Source organism: Lynx canadensis, chromosome B1, assembly GCF_007474595.2.
Source record: "Lynx canadensis isolate LIC74 chromosome B1, mLynCan4.pri.v2, whole genome shotgun sequence".
Lineage (NCBI taxonomy): Eukaryota > Metazoa > Chordata > Mammalia > Carnivora > Felidae > Lynx > Lynx canadensis.
This window is the reverse complement of record NC_044306.2, coordinates 139,672,733-139,690,039: the sequence shown is the minus strand read 5'-3', so window position 1 is coordinate 139,690,039 and position 17,307 is coordinate 139,672,733. Positions and strand designations below refer to the sequence as shown.

Genomic DNA, 17,307 nt, shown 5'->3' with positions numbered 1-17,307 from the left:
CATTTTCATATTTAGAGAAAATATTCAGAAACTACAATTGTGAAAAGTTGGCCCCAAAGAGAAGAGCCTCAAGAATGAAAACTTAACCTTGCATTTGGAAAAGAGAGAACAAGAATGATTTAATGATCAGGAATACGATGGGCTGTATTTTCTAAGAATATATATACACATATATGTCCTTAATTCATTAAAAATTAGAGTTTAGAAATGTAGGTGAGCTGTTAATAAAGCACTTCATTTTGGTGAGAATTCTTCATCTTTACTTCATGATTTAAAAGAAGAAGATAAATACTGATTTTAATTGGAACAACTGTACATACAGATATCAATGATACATAGGTTCAAGACTAAATGGTTATTAAGTCCCCTTTAATTCTACCAGAGACGGTAACAGTAGCTCCCACCTATGCAGCATTGATTATTTCACAGATATCAGCAAAGTACTCTTTGGGTGTCTTTGTTAAGGCCTTTAACAGGCCTCTAAAGTAGGTACCACTTTACCATGCCTTCTTCTACAGGTGAGAAAGCTAGTGCTCTACTCAAAGTAGTGAACTCAGTTTCCCAAGGTCACCCAGCTAGGAAACAGTGGAATTATTGGGATTATATGATGGTTCATTTCTTCATCTTTATTAAGTACTGTAAAGAAAACAAAATAAAATCAAATGTGGAGATTGTATACTGATATGGCCAATCACAGGCAAAATAAAACTGTAGTACTCTCAGTTGGTTTTTATTGTATGTATGTAAGTCTTTTTTGAATTACAACTATTGATCTCCTTCGAGAATATTAATTATTATTATAACTATATAATTCTAATATCCATCGAATGCATAAATTTTCTACATTTATAGGTGGGCAATTTAAAAATATATACATGAAAAACATACAATGCTTACAAACCAAATGCAAATAAAAATCTCTTAAAAATCTTAGAAATTCATTAAGCAGGTTATGTTGATCCTATTAAAAATGCTTTGTCTATGTACAATACATAATCTTTAAAAATACTACTCCAGGAAACAAAAATTCTTTGGTTCAGCAAAAGGATTCTCTAAATGTGGAAATTCAGTTTGTTAAGGATGCACCTTCTTGGGTTGGGCCTCACTTAACTGGTTTGACTTTTCAGGAAGCATATAGCTGACTCTTTCTGAATGCTGAAAATATGGGTGGAGAGTGGGTAGAGGTTGCTTTTCCCATAGAACATTAGCATGTGAAAATATAACCAGAAGCTTGAATAATGCAGGAACTTAGATGTTATTTTTACTCTGCCAGATCAAAAAGATACAGAGAAAGTCTGCTTCCCATCCATTTGGTAGGATTTTGGTCGATACATAAAAACATTCTCTAGTAAACTTCTTAGGCACTGGCATCCAATGCCATTGAAACTAGTCTATTCATCATCTGGAAGGTTGTGAGAAGACAGAAGGGCACATCCTGGATGTCCCTTTTACTTAAGTCCTATGACTTCTCGAGGTGCTTGCCTACCTCAAAAATCTAAAATTATAAACACATCCATGACTCAAATCTCCTTAAAAAGTTATTGATGCAACAGTGATTACAGTGCATCAACATTAGTCAATGGGACTTTCATTAAAAATTAACTGTGGTTATTCTATACTCTTGATTGATTAACAGCAACATTCATAGAACTGGCCAAAATATCTCAGGGTTTCAGAGTCAGCAACCTGACCCATTAGAAATTATTCTCCTCCATATTTAATGAGAAGAAAAAGCCTTCACGATTTTGTGCCTGTGCGTTTTCTACTTTGATTGGGAAAATATTTAGCATATAAGATAAAACCTTTCCAAAGGCCCATCACCTGATCACACATTATAACTACTTTTAACAAGGCTTTTGAAAAGTCTCTGAGGTATCACAGATGGTCACAGGAGAATGAAAAATATTTTTTGCTTTATTTTTTCCAAGTTCCCCAATGGAATATAATTACTGGCTGGATGAATTAACTCATTTATGTTAGGAAGTGGTACCACTAATACTTAAACTTGCCTTTCCCAGACCAGCACCAGAAACATGTTAACATGTTTTTAGGTGGAATGCAGGTGAAAATCAAGAGCTTGTATGGACTACAAAGATTTCTGCAAACCACGACTTTGAGATGCCGTAATGCTTACTTGGAATTGCTGTCACAGGGGAAGCCTTCTAAAGCTCACCCCTGTTCTTCCTTCCATTTGCGTGACTTAGTTGCTCAAAGGCAAGACACTTTTTAAACCTTATTAGGATTCAAAGGAGACAAGTATGATTGGGATGGAGCAACAGATTGCAGAGAAAATGGTGCCCCATCAGCACAACTGGTTCAGACCGTGGAGAGGGGAATAGGATAGCCTTCAGCATTTGAGAAAAGCGAAGAATAGAATACATGAATAATTCACAGCATCTAAATGAGACATTATAATTCAGAACCACCTTCATAGCCACATCGTCCACCCAGCTCATGGCCAGGGATTCCTCTTCCCTAATGGTCTTCCAAAAGATATTATAATACTCCAAAGAGAGAAATGATCACTACTGGGTTATTGGTCCTTACATTCTTCTTCTGTATGTATCGGCCAGTAATCATCTTTTCTTCTGTCAGAAGTCTTTATCCCAGCCTGACAGTTCATCTGGAGGCACACCCTTTTCAGGGGGATACTTGTCAAAGTAGCTGTGGTCTGTGGGTCCACTGAGCTAATAGAGGAAGAATTAAACCAAAGGTGAGGAGAACGTTGACTGAGCAAGCTATTATATACAGGTAATTCTTCTTATATTTGAACAACGATTTTATACTGCAACCACTGGTAAGTTACATGTAAGGAAAAGATGACCATTTATCATTAAAAAAATTTTTTTTACATTTATTTATTTTTGATAGAGAGAGACAGAGCACAAGTGGGGGAGGCACAGAGAGAGAAGGAGACACAGAATCCGAAGCAGGCTCCAGGCTCTGAGCTGTCAGCACAGAGCCCGATGCGGGGCTCAAACCCATGAACCACGAGATCATGACCTGAGCCGAAGTTGGACGCTCACCCAACTGAGCCACCCAGGCGCCCCTACCAATTATCGTTTTTGAGCCTCAATGGATCTGGTCACTGCATTACATTCAATAGAAGCTTCCTGGCCTGAGGAGGTACATCCAAAAGAAAAAGTGGTAGAAATTATATCTTTTTTTTTTTCAGATTGAAAAACATTTTAACAGCAAATATTTTTAAAAAATCAAAATTTGCCACTTTTAAATACTTTTTCCACTTTATAAAAGTGGATTTTTATACAGTTAATTGACCCATATAAAGTTTCCAGAATGCCAAAGGGTCAATTTAAAATATGACTGACCCTGTTCAAAGAGTGAAATGATTCTGGGATTAACCTATTTTGCAAATCAGATGGTTTTCAATTATTTGCTTGCAAACAAAATTTAAAAGTACACAACTGGACTCTCAGCTGATAAATCAGTACAAATACTACTTATGGAAGGTCATAATGTGTTTTTAGAGGAGGTTGGAGATCACTCATAAGGTATTCAAAGCAACACTGCTAATATAAAACCTTCCATTCCCACTTACCTATGTGAACACAGCTCTTAGCATTTATATCCATATAATTTTAAATATTTTTTGTATTTATTTATTTTTGAGAAAGAGATAAATAGAGAGAGAGAGAGAGAGCACAAGCAGGGGACAGGCAGAGAGGGAGACACAGAATCCCAAACAGGCTCCAGGCTCTGAGCTGTCAGCACAGAACCCCATGCGGGGCTTGAACTCATGAGCAGTGAGATCATGACCTGAGCCAAAGTCAGACGTTTAACCAACTGAGCCACCCAATATAATTTTAAAAAGGAATAGAATTGATGTGGACCCTGAACCCATTCCCATTCTTTTATTGTTATTTTATTGTTATTATTATTATTTAATTTCAGAGAGAGAGACACAGCATGAGTGGGAGAGAGGGGCAGAGAGAGAGAGAGAGAATCTTGAGCCCAGTGAGCCCGATCCCATGACCCGGGCAAAATCAAGAGTTGGACGCTCAACCTACTGAACCATGCAGGCACCCCCTGATCCCATTTTTTTAATAAGTGACATTTCTCTCTTTTCAGGAAATATTTGTTAAATACTTACTTTAAAATTTTATAACATATTTCTGTTGATTGATACTCAATGCTATAAAAATGTAATTATAACTGAATCCAGAAGAAATATTTATGTTGTCACAGAAATTTCTGTTTTTTCACAGGGATTTTAAAATTTAGAAAACTATAGTTCGAAGGCATTTAAAGAATACTCAAATACTGGCAAGCATAGGAATACTTTTACATAAATAATTTTTTTAGGGAAAATAGGATGGGAATATAAAAATATAAATTCAGGGAGAAAAAAGAATTATGTAATATTGCTGTCAGTATTTTTTATTTTTTAAGTATATTTTTTTACTTTGAGAGACAGAGACAGAGAGAGAGAGAGAGAGAGAGAGAGAGAGCATAAGGTGGGGTGGGGGGGAGAGGGGAAGAAATAGAGAATCCCAAGCTGGTTCTGAGCTGTCAGCGCAGAGCCCAAGGTGGGGCTCCATCTCAGGAACCATGAGATCATGACCTGAGCCAAAATCAAGAGTCAGATGTTTAACCCACTGAGCCACCCAGGCGCCCCGCTGTCTGTATTTTTTAAGTGGCTGATGGGCATCAAATCTCACTGGTATTTAGATCACATTGCATATATTTAAAGGAGGAATGTTTTACTTCAAAATGTCAATATTTACAACAAACTAGAAATCACATCCTTCACAATAATTTAAGCATGTGATGAAAACACTGAGATGTCAATCTAAAAATGTACGAGGGAGTCACAGATCTTTAAAATTCCAGTAACGAGAACACTGCATAGAGTCTGTAGGGTGTTGACCTAGATCATTCCTGAGTCATTCTTCCCCTTGCAAGTTAGCAGATGATCTGCTTTCTCTAGAGCTGGGCTGTCCAACCAGCAACAGGTGGTGACTGAGCACGTGGAAGGTGGCTAGTTCAAAGTGAGATTGCTGTAACTGTAAAATCCACTTGGGATTTCAAAAACAGTATGGAAAAATGAACGTGACATCTCATTAAAATTTTATATCGATGACACATCAAAACGGCAAGTTTTTAATACGCTGTAGTGATTAAAATTAATTTCACCCGTTTCATTTTCCTATGGCTAACTAGAAAATTTTAAATAATACGTATGATTCATATTATATACTTCTAGAGCCCTTTGTCAGTCTGACCAACACCAACGACATGGGGACTTAGATTTATATGTAACTGGTTCCTGAGAATTGAGCTAATCGCCATCAAATAAGAAATGCTATTTAGTCCCTATAATCACAACTGCTGTGACATTTTCACTGACTTTTAAAAACCGATTAAAAAATCTAAACTGTGGCACACACAAAGACACCCATATTCTGCTTGTAAAAACAGAAACTAGAACAAATGGAGTAGAGTAGATACCATACCTCTCTTTGTAAAGGTGATGGAAGGTTCCGCGCTTTCAGTCCCTCCCAATTAAAACCATTTAACCACCTGAGAAGTAAAAACAGTACAGAGGAATATTACTCGCCAGATCAACTCTTAACATATCAAGGTGTCTGTCAGTCCATTCTGTTGCCCTCTCCCCACCCACGACAGTGCAGCTGCAAGTGGCTGGTGGAAAAATGCATGTCTGTCTGGTTGTCTGCTGTCACATTAAATCCATGCCCACTAACCTCAAGGGGGCAGTTAATGCTGCCCAGCAATTGGTCTAGATTTCCCTGTTGTCCCACCCATTGTCACACTCCCCTAGACTCATAATTCATACTTGGTCCTCCCTCCTCAAACTTCCAGAAACCTTCCCCACCTCCATCCTCACTCCCAAATGGTGACCTGGCTTCCTGTTTCACTGAAAAAAACTGAGTTGCCACAATCCCCTACCAGCATATCTGCCTGCCTGCCCACATCCACGTGCTTGCATCCCTGGTGCACCAGGGTTAACTCGGTAAGCTCAGCTCAGCTCCTCCACCGGGTACTTGATCTGGAGACGTCTCTATTCAGAGGCATGTATCTGCCATTGTCCTCTCTCTAGAATCTTTAATGTCTACCTGCTAGATCGTTCCCATCAGTATGGGGGCATTTTATTTCTTCCAACACCTCAAAACCACCTTCCCTTTGTTTTTAAATTTTATTTATTTATTTTGAGACAGACACAGAGAGAGAGAGACAGAGAGAGCACAGGAGGGGCAGAGAGAGAGAGAGAGAGAGAGAAAGAGAGAGAGTCCTAAGCAGGCTCCACACTGTCAGCATAGAGCCCAACGTGGGGCTCAAACTCACGAATCCTGAAATAATGACCTGAGCCAATATCAAGAGTCAGACGCTTAACCAACTGAGCCACCCAGGCACCCCCAAAATGCCCTCCCTTGACCTGAGTGCCCATCCAACTTTCACTTTATTTTTCTCCCCCCACCACAGGAAAACTCCTTGGAAGAATGATCTAATCCCTCTACTTACCAATATTCTCCTGACTGCACCTGTATTTCTCCTGAATGCAATCAGCATTCACCCCCTTCACTCCTGTGAAGTCTTCAAATCTCAGTTTTTGTCTTACTTAACCTATGAGCATTTGCCATGGTTCATCACTCAGGCTTCCTGAAATACTGTTTTAACTTGGCTTCCAAGACATGTTATTCTCCTACCTTTTTGGGTGCTGTCCCTCCTTTCCCACTGCTATTTCCAAAGGAAATCGGTATGCTTCAGGGCTCAGTCCCTGAACCTTCTTTTTTCAACTACCCTCATTTCCTGGGTAAACTCATTCAGTCTTATAGCTTTGGATAGCATTTATACACTGGTTAACCATTTCTATTTCCAATCAAGAGCTCTCCATTGCTTCCCAGGCTAATAGCTACAGCTGCTATTCCCCATCTCCTAAGTAGGTGTCTAACCTGCATCGAGCATGTAGCAGGCCCACACTGGAGGTCCAAATGTTCCCCCAACGAGCTGGCCTCAACTCTTCCAGTTGCTCCAACCAAAGACCTTGGAGTTATCCTTTCTCTCATCTCTACCTCAGTCCAAATGCAAATCTTGTCAGTGTTACCTTCAAAATCTATCTGAATTCAGAATGTGAAAAATTCTCATCACCTTCACTCTACCAGCATGGGCCAAGCCACTACTATTCCTCACCTGTATTATTGCAATAACTTCCCAAGAGGTCTTCCTGCTTTTGTCCACAGGAAATCACTGAGCAGCAAGTGTGATCATTTAAAACATAAGTCAGATCACGTCAGACCTTTGTTCAACACCCCCCCTCCAATGCTTCCCACTTTGCTCAGTGTGAAAGGCCAAGATTTCACTGTAACCCCTAAGGCCTTGCACACCACCCTTTCCACCACCACCCCATACCCCACCTCACCACCATCCTACTTTCCTTCCTCTCTTCTTCCTCGTTCTTCCAACAAGGCAGAGATGCTCCCACTTGCAGACCTTTGCACTCAAAGCTAGATGGTTCTCTCCCCAGATTTGCATGTGGTTTGTTCCCTCAATACTGTCAGGTCTTTTCTCTAAGATCATTTTCTTAGTGAGGTCTTCTTTGACCATCCAATATAACATCTCACTTCCATACCCCCCCACCCCACTTCTTATCCTCCTTCCTGCTTTAGTTCTCTGCTATTTGATGTATCTGCCATATACTTTACTTAGTTATCCTGTTCATCCTATCTTCCCCGCTAGAATGCTAGCTCCATGAGGACAAGAATTTTCATCTGTTTGCTTTCCTTCTGTGTCCCTGACACTAGGAGCAAGACTAGTCATCAAACCAGGCTCAATAAATGTTTGTTTGTTTTTTTAATTTTTTTTTCAACGTTTATTTATTTTTGGGACAGAGAGAGACAGAGCGTGAACGGGGGAGGGGCAGAGAGAGAGGGAGACACAGAATCGGAAACAGGCTCCAGGCTCTGAGCCATCAGCCCAGATCCTGACGCGGGGCTCAAACTCCCGGACCGTGAGATCGTGACCTGGCTGAAGTCGGACGCTTAACCGACTGCGCCACCCAGGCGCCCCAATAAATGTTTGTTGAATAACTGAATGACTCTTCAAGAGAAGACACTTATGCATAACCTCTTCCTATCATGTCTTAGAATATCATTCCACCTTGGTGGTGCTCTTGGTGATTTGTATACAAAAAGCTCCAAGATAAAAAGGTATTTTACAATAATCTGTAATGAGGTTAAGCTGATAGCCAGATGAAGTTTCTTTTTATTTATTGCTTCCACATCATTAATCTAAAAATAAAATTATCTGGGGGTGCCTGGGTGGCTCAGTCAGTTAAGTGTACAACTTTGGCTCAGGTCATGATCTCATGGTTCATGAGTTCGAGCCCTGCATCAGGCTCTGTGCTGTCAGCCTCCCTCTCCAGATCCTCTGCCTCCCTCTCACTCTTCCCCTCCCCTGCTTTTGCTCTCTCCCAATCTCTCTTTCTCAAAAGTAAATAAAAACATTAAAAAAAAAAAAAAAAAGAAGAAAATAAATAAATAAATAAATAAATAAATAAATAAATAAATGTAATGATCTGGTCTTTAGGACACATATCAAACTTGGTGGGTTGGAAATGTAACAGTAGAAGTAAGGAGGCCTTGCTTCTCTTGGATGTAAATAATGTATCCTGTCTCTCGGAATCTTATAAGGAACATGTAATAATACTCTTCTATACCCACTGATCTTTTCTATTGAAAAGCTCGTCAGCACAATTTATGGAAAATCAGTTTGGTCCCAGGCATCAAAAACAAATAAACAAACAAACAAACAAACAAAGGTCCTGCTTTTAGGATATTTATATTTTTGTAGGAGTTTACAAGGAAATAAACAAAACAAATAAACAATACTAATACTTAATTTCAGATACTAGTAAGGACTAGGAAGATAAAAGGGAATAACGTGGTGGCGGGTGACTGAGATAGGATGTTAGGACCGGCTGGAATGAAGAGAGGGGAGATCCATGGGAAAACTCGTGGCAAGGCCCTAAATGAAAGGAAGTGATGGAAATGAGCTGAAGGGTGGTGAATGGAGAGGAAACTAGAACAAAAAATAAGGTCTCTGAGAACTGGCCAGAGGCCAGGCCACGTAAGCCTTGTAGAACATAGTATGGAATCAGGATTTTATGCTTAATGGGAAGCCATTAGAAAGTTCTAAGCAAGGGGCACCTGGATGGCCCAGTCAGTGAAGCGTCCGACTCTTGATCTTGGCTCAGGTCATGATCTCATGGTTTGTGAGTTTCGGCCCTGCATCAGGCCCCATGCACCGACAGTACAGAGCCTGCCTGGGATTCTCTCTCTACCTCTCTCTCTGCTCCCGATCCCCACTTGCTTTCTCTCTCAGAATAAATTAAAAAAGCAAACTTAATAAAATGTGTCAAATCGAAGTAGGAAGAGGAAAAAAGTCACTCTCAGTGACATCACACTGTCAGTGAGAAGCCTGCTTGGGATTCTCTTGCTCCTTTACTCTATGTCACTCCCCCGCTCGTGCCTCTCTCTCTCTCTCTCTCTCTCTCTCTCTGAATAAATAAACTTAAAAAAAGATTTAAAAAAGGAAGAAGAAAAAAAAGAAAGTTCTAAGGAAATGACGGAATCTAAGCACACTTCCAAAGGATAATTCTGGCTGCTGTGTGGAGCATGACCACAGGGGGCCGTGATGCGGCAGGGCCTTGGTAGAGATGGGAGGCTAAAGGCTGGGTGATTTTGGGAGGCTGTTCCACTCCTGTCTGTGAGCCACGCCAGAAGTTATGTTGTTCCATCTTTTTTTTTTAATGTTCATTTATTTATTTTTGAGTGAGAGAGAATATGAACTGGGGAGGGGCAGAGATGGAGGGAGACAGAGAATCCCAAGCAGGCTTCACTGACAGCACAGAGCCTGACACGGGGCTAGAACTCACAAATGGTGAGATCATGACCTGAGCCAAAATCAAGAGTGGGATGTTTAACTGACTAAGCCACCCAGGCTCCCTACACTCTTCCATCTTTTCTAATCTCTTCCCACCCCTGGAGTTGGTCTTCATTCAGTCTCTGGCTTCCCCATTCCAAGTCTAAGCTTAGCAAGACAAAAAGTACTATAAACAGAGGGAAGGCTCTAGTACATTCCATTTCAGATGGCATTCTTAACCAAAAGGGCCATTTTAGTGAAAGCTGTTGAGACACTAATCAAAGAGTGAAAGTCAGACAGCAGCCCCAACTGTATGGCTTCCTCTGTTCTTGCTACAAAACCACAGAAGTCCTCTCCTTGATCCACCCATCAGCTTCTATGCATAGACTGAGGCTCCATTTTTAGGGATTTCTAGGTGCACAGTTATGTGGATTCTTTTCTTTTGCCACCAGATATCGCCACAATTTCTTTTAACATATTTTACAGTGCTCTCTACCCAGAAGCTACTCCATAAATATTAATAAAAATCACTGCTGTTACTCTACCGAATCAAAGAGCCTATACATTCTTCGCTGAGTACTTGTTACAATTTGACTTATGGCAATATTTACTTAACATGAGTGGCCATTCACTTAACACTTGGCCTTTTGACACCAACCACATTTTAAGTAATGCCAGTGCCAGCATGCATTCATGTGGGAAAAATATTCACCAAAAAAATATTAGCAGCAATGGCACATAAATTGCTTCTTCATTTTTAGAAGCCCTGTAGAAGCTATTCTTTGAAAGTAATTTTAGTGGCTAGACCTATTAAGGGTAACATTAAGATACCTGAAACAAATTATTCCCCTATCTAGCAGGAAAGATTTAATTGCACCCTACAAATATATTATCCCTCTTTTCAGATAGGTGTTGGGAGACGTGATCGGTGCCTAGTTTATAAGTTAGCTCAGAAATAGGGGAGGGAGGCGCTCTGATTATTTTTAGTTCAGGTGACAACTCAGAACGGACAACCAACAACAGGCCATGTTAAACTGTATTGTTTTTAAATACAAACTTAAAATGAATGGTTCTCTAAGAAAAAAGCATATGTTTTACTTTAGAGAAGAGTGGGAAAATCTGATGGCAAATTTCAGAAAGATATTCTTTTTAAGTCCAAGAATATACTGAGTAGGGAAGCTCTAAGCCTTGGAGACATGTGGAAGGTTTTAGAACCCTCCTACTTGAAGGCAGGGAGAGATCTCTTTTTCAGGTCCCCCCTGCCTCAGCTTTGTATCATAAGAAGCACTACAAAAATCAGATGAAATGATGTCTTTGAGCTCCTGGGGCTCACTGAACGGCACTGTGTAAATTTGGTACATCTCATTACTGACCTCTATCTCATGTGCGGCACTCTGTACCCTAATGCGGCAAAGAACACCCTGCCTGTTAAGAAGAGTGGGTAAATTAATCCCCACAGGGAAGGAAATTCAAAATTCTTCATTACCACGCTGACGTGAGAAAAGCCTTTAGTATCAATTTGTATGTGCATCCAATCACAATTTGACAGCCACATTTAAATGAGCCTCAGGTAAATAAGAAATAAAAGATAAAACCAGAGCCTGTTAACCCAACCATCCCAGAGCAAAACTGAAGACGCTTCTTTAATGAGAGAAAGGAGGACAATAATACTGGAAGAATGACTTTAACTGACAGGACACTTGTTTGCCTAATATGAATAGTGGGCTTATGTGTCATTTTATAATGAGAACAGAAATTGTGATAACAGCATGGAGAAAGAAAGATAAATTGGAATCTAAGACAAATAAGGAGCTTGACACTGAGGGCAATCCAAAGGATCACAAAGAACAATAAAATACCAAAAGCATTTTGATGTCTCTAAATGCGCAGAGGAGTCTGTATCATCCTCCCTCCCTCCTAACACACCCTTAAGGCAAGGCCCAATATGAATTTACAATGTTGAATACATGGCTTTATTTCAAGTAAGTTCATGAATAGATGGAGCAGGGCTGGCAGCAGGGGATTTTTTTTTTTTTTTTTTTGAAGCTGCACCACTACTGTTAAAGCAAAATGAATAGTGTTTCTATTCAGAAGCTTCTCTCCCTTTATTTCCATGCTGCATTTATATGCCTCTGCTTCTTCAGTACAAAAAAAAAAAAAATCCAGATAGGAATGAAATACTGAGAGGTGTTTTCATTTCTGAACAGAAAACACTTTAGCGGGTTCACATGTTTTCAATGATGAAATTCTCAAATTTAGTTTTTCTTTTATCAATAGTACTATCAACAGGTGATATTTTATATCTGTATACCATGAGGAAAATTAAAACATCTTGAGGACTGCAGGATTTAGCTAGGCATCAATTTAAAAAAAAAATCTGGGGGCACATGGGTGGCTCAGTCAGTTGAGCGTTTGACTCTTGATTTCAGTTCAGGTTATGATCCCAGGGTCATGGAATTGAGCCCCAAATGGGGCTCCACGCTAAGCACAGAGACTGCTTAAGATTCTCTCTCTCTCTGTCTCTCTCTCTCTCTCTGTCTCCCTCTGCCCTCTCCCCTGCTTGCGTTCTCTCTCTAAAAAAAAAAAAAAAAAAATCTGAAAGGCTTTAACTCCTCATATGCAACCACATCAAAGAGGATAACTCATGCAAGTCACCAATGGTTCTAAAGACCAGCTTTAGAAATCCACAGAGCCAAAGAGATGCATATTAGATTATTGTATAAGGCTAAAACACTGTTTGAGGTTTTGTGGAAATCAATGTACTTTACCCCAAAAGTGAAATACAACACTAGGCTTCAAAATTTGGAGAGCTAGTCAGAGGAAAATTATATTTAAAATAAATACATATTATTACTAAAACTAAAAAAGAACACTATTTAACAGTTGATTTCTCTTTAATATTGACAACAGAGCCTATATTGTACTTTACTCATAAATCAAAGGTCAAAATTAAAAATTAATTCGTCTATAGAATCCAAGTTGATACTAAAAAATAAGAATAGCAGTGTATAAAAAGCTAAGTCACTATAACTTAAAGACGTGATTCACATTCTTGATGTGAATTTCCAACAGTAAAGAAATGAGACTGATTATTGTAACTGCACTAGTAAAACACAAATTAAAAAGAAAACCACCAAAAAGGAGAAACTGAGCATCCGTAAAGGGACCCTTGTGACCTACTGAGAGAAGCTTCATTTTTTTTCTATAAATTTCTTTTTTTTTTTTCTGGCAGAGAATTAGCTACGTACCTGTGTCTCTTAATGTCATTGATTCCATTCTTCAGATTTCCAAGTCTCTCCGTTGGATTTTGCCTAAAAAAAAAAAAAAAAAAATTGTTTTTTGAAAAGGCAATTTATAGTAATTATGCCTCAGTGAATTTTAAATTAAAATTTAACATTTTTTATATATATATTTGTTCATTCATTATTCAACAATATCCACAGACCAGGCAGCTGAGTAAAGGGAGATGAAAACCACACGCCCCTTTCTGGCATGTGTGTATGTATATAGACGTACATACCCCAGTGCTTTAAATGAGCTATGAATAAATGCTTAAAAGAACAGGAGGATGCTATCTTACCAACTTTGCTAAGAAACCAGAGAAAGCTTTCAAGAATCATTTACATCTGAGCTGGAATCTTAGAAACATGCAGAAATTTGTCAGCAGCCCACAGTTAGGTTTCACATCCTAAATTTACTCAATGGTAATGATTAAAAAAAAAAAAAAGTTCAAATATGAAAAAAAAAGAAAACAGTGACAAAATAAAGTTAAAACACAAAGTCCAGAAGTCTTCTGTTCTCCAATAAATTATTTTTAAGGGTAAACAGAAATTTAGAATAATTTAAAATAAGGCTAGAGAAGTACTGTTTTTTAAAATGAAGGCTGAGAGGGCTTTTAGGAACATTTGATCATCACCACTGATTTTCTCTCAAAATAACAAGGTGGTAAGTTGATAATCCTTTATTAAACTTAGGTTCATTTTGCCCTCTAACAGATAAAGGCGATTCTCAAAGATGAGCTGAAAAATGTGGATCTCTTTTAAACTGTAAGTAGGTACTATGATTCTGAAACATGAAGTAAACTCAAATTCCCAGTACAAAACAGAAAATGACTTTCTTTAAATATGATTTAGCTACATAGAAAAGTACAAAAAGTAAACCTATACCTAATTTTAAAATGCATGGAAACAGAAATGAGAACACTTCACACCTTCCCCAGGAACTAGGGCTTTTAATTTTCATTCTCACCTGCAAAGCCTGCGAATCAAATCCTCAGGCCTTCTTGTTATCTTTCTGGGAAAATCCATTTTTTCAATTCCTTTGAGAATCAAATTGTAGGTCATCATTTGGTCAATCCCGGAAAAGGGAGGGCTGAAGAAAAGCCAAAACACGACACTAGGACCAACTTCTCAGATCCATTTACAACTGAGTTTCTTTTCTTTTCCTCCCTTCCACCCTCCCCCATTCTTTCTCCTTTGACATTCAATAAAAAGTATATGTATATATGCAGGAAAATAGTTTCATTAGTTTCACATCACTTAACAAATTACACACATACACAAGAGATAATTTGTCAGGTGGTGATGATAATCACTAAAAAGAAAAATAAAGGAGGAGACAGAGTGACAGAGAGAGGTGTGATTTTCTTAGACCCAGTGGATAGGAAAAGCCTCTTTCATAAGTTGACAATTGAGCGGCGGTATCAGTGGAGAGAGGGAGGAATGAGCCACACTTGTTATCTGCAGGCAAAAGACTGCAGGATAACAGGTACAAAGGCCGTGAGTTAGGCGGGACCTGGGATGTTCTGGGAACAGTGAGGGCAGGGTTGCTGGCAGAATGAGTAAGCAAGGAGGTGGGGAGTAGAAGAGATGGGGGCCGTATCATGTGAAGCTAGTGGATGATGGTAAGGGCCTAGGGATATGTTCTGAGTCAGATGATGGAGTTTACAGCAGTCAGAGTAAGCTTTAAAAAAAAAAAAGTGTCAAAAATGACCCGTGACAGCGCTGGTGGTAGGGGAAGTAAGGCCCAGTAGCCTGAACTAAGGATTGTAGAAGTGAAGGTGGTGAGATGTGGTTGGATTCTGGATCTATTTAGATGGTAAAGCCAACAGGAATTGCTAATGGGGTGAGTGTGGTGTGTGGGAGAAAAAAAGGATTCAAGAATGATGCTAGTGTTTTGACCTATGGAATGGAGCTAGCGTTCACCAAGAGGAGAAAAGCTGGAGTGGGGGCCAGAGGTGGGGGTGCAGGGGTACAGAGCAGGTTATGAAATATCCAAATAGAGTTATGTTGTAGATGTCCAAATAGGCTAAGCAGGCAGCTGAATTTAGGAGTCTGGCATTCAGGAAACAGGTCAGAGCTGGAGGTATGATTCTGGGGCATCATCAGATGATATTTCCGGCTTGATGATACCAACTGAGGAGTGAGTAGACAGAAAAGGGATCAAGGACTGAAGCGGCCTGATGCTGAGAGGGCTGGAGGATGAGAAGGGTCCAGCAATGAAGACTGAGGTAGAGCCACCAGTGTGAGAAAAGAAATGAGAGAAAGGGAGGTCCCAGAAGCCACGTGAAGAGAATATTTCAAGGAAAGTGTTCCTGAGGTGAGTAAGAAAGCATTGAGAATTGGCCATTGAATTTGGATAACAGAAAAGCAAAGATGACTTTCATGAACTACCCTGCCAATATCTTGGACATGCTTGAGAACTTTTGCTGCTAGGAGTTCCCACTCTTAGTAATAAACCTGAAGTTAGGTTGGTGCACCAAGTGTGAAACAGAAGTCTGTGTTTTGCTTATAAAGAAAATGAGGGATGAAACAAAAGGTATCACTATATTTTCAATACTTACGTATTTACAGCTATGTTGTGTCTGTTGTGTTTTGGTTTGTTTCAGTTCTTTTCTCATTTTCATTTACCTTCTGACTCTAGGGTTCGGGTCACTTAAAATGAACATTTCTCTTGCCCTACCCTGAAAACTTTACAAAAATAATTTCTCAACTTCTTTTTGACAGCTCAAAGCCACTTTAGCAAATCCACATTATTGAGGTTCCCCTCTTCCTTATTCGCTCCCTTGATTTCCCTACTCCTTGCAGCCGTTTATTCCAGCTGATAAAGACTGAGATGTATATTCTCTAGTTACCTACAAGAACCACGTGTGTCTCTTAGAAATGCAGCTGGCAAATTTCCGAGGGATGAAGAACAAATTCTTGAGACAGAACTCCTTGTGTCCCAAGACTTTAAGAAACTTTCTCTCTGAATGACAGTCTGGACAATTTTCTCTTCTTTTCTTCAAAATCTTAAGCAACTTGGGGCGCCTGGGTGGCGCAGTCGGTTAAGCGTCCGACTTCAGCCAGGTCACGATCTCGCGGTCCGGGAGTTCGAGCCCCGCGTCAGGCTCTGGGCTGATGGCTCAGAGCCTGGAGCCTGTTTCCGATTCTGTGTCTCCCTCTCTCTCTGCCCCTCCCCCGTTCATGCTCTGTCTCTCTCTGTCCCAAAAATAAATAAACGTTGAAAAAAAAAATTAAAAAAAAAAATCTTAAGCAACTAATATTGGAAAATGAATACAGATAATATAATCTTCTGTATCTGTGTGCTTAATGTATGTGGACACTGAGGTGACTATAGCCCACAGGTAATCTGACATTGGAATCTTTAGTGTAAAAGTTCAAGATTTTATGAAACTTGTTTTTTAATGTTTGTTTATTTTTGAGAGAGAGACAGAGAGAGAGGGAGAGAAAGAGTGTGAGCGGGGAAGGGGCAGAGAGAGAAGGAGCCACAGAACCCGAAGCAGGGTCCAGGCTCTGAGCTGTCAGTACAGAGCCCGATTTGGGGCTCAAATCCACAAACTATGAGATCATGACCTCAGCTGAAGTCGGATGCTCAACCAACTGAGCCACCCAGGTGCCCCTAAGAAACTCTTCTTAAAAAATTTTTTTTTGGGGGCACCTGGGTGGCTTGGTCGGTTAAGCGTCCGACTTCGGCTCAGGTCATGATCTCACGGTCCGTGAGTTCGAGCCCCTCATCGGGCTCTGTGCTGACCGCTCAGAGGCTGGAGCCTGTTTCAGATTCTGTGTCTCCCTCTCTCTCTGCCCCTCCCCTGTTCATGCTTTGTCTCTCTCTGTCTCAACAATAAATAAATGTTAAAAAAAAATTAAAAAAAAATTTTTTTGGGGGGGGACGCCTGGGTGGCTCAGTCAGTTAAGTGTCTGACTTCAGCTCAGGTCATGATCTTGCGGTCCGTGAGTTCGAGTCCCGCGTCGGGCTCTGTGCTGCCAGTTCAGAGCCTGGAGCCTGTTTCAGATTCTGTGTCTCCCTCTCTCTCTGACCCTCCCCCATTCATGCTCTGTCTCTCCCTGTCTCAAAAATAAATAAACATAACGTTTATTTATTTTTGAGAGAGAGTGTGAGCTGAGA

The 17,307-nt window shown here is 39.9% G+C and overlaps 1 protein-coding gene across 1 annotated transcript in view; it reads right to left on the bottom strand.

Annotated features, from left to right (window-relative positions):
• Window positions 1-242: 242 nt before the first annotated feature.
• PRKG2 (protein kinase cGMP-dependent 2) overlaps window positions 243-17,307 on the bottom strand; it is a 104,097-nt gene continuing 87,032 nt past the window's right edge. Inside the window, exons 16-20 of the mRNA XM_030313603.1 lie at window positions 14,149-14,271; window positions 13,149-13,211; window positions 5,475-5,541; window positions 2,548-2,687; window positions 243-636 (exon numbers count right to left, since the gene is read on the bottom strand). Of these exons, the coding sequence (XP_030169463.1) occupies window positions 2,592-2,687; window positions 5,475-5,541; window positions 13,149-13,211; window positions 14,149-14,271 (349 nt within the window). The 3' untranslated portion in view covers window positions 243-636; window positions 2,548-2,591. The remainder of the gene's footprint in view (window positions 637-2,547; window positions 2,688-5,474; window positions 5,542-13,148; window positions 13,212-14,148; window positions 14,272-17,307) is intronic.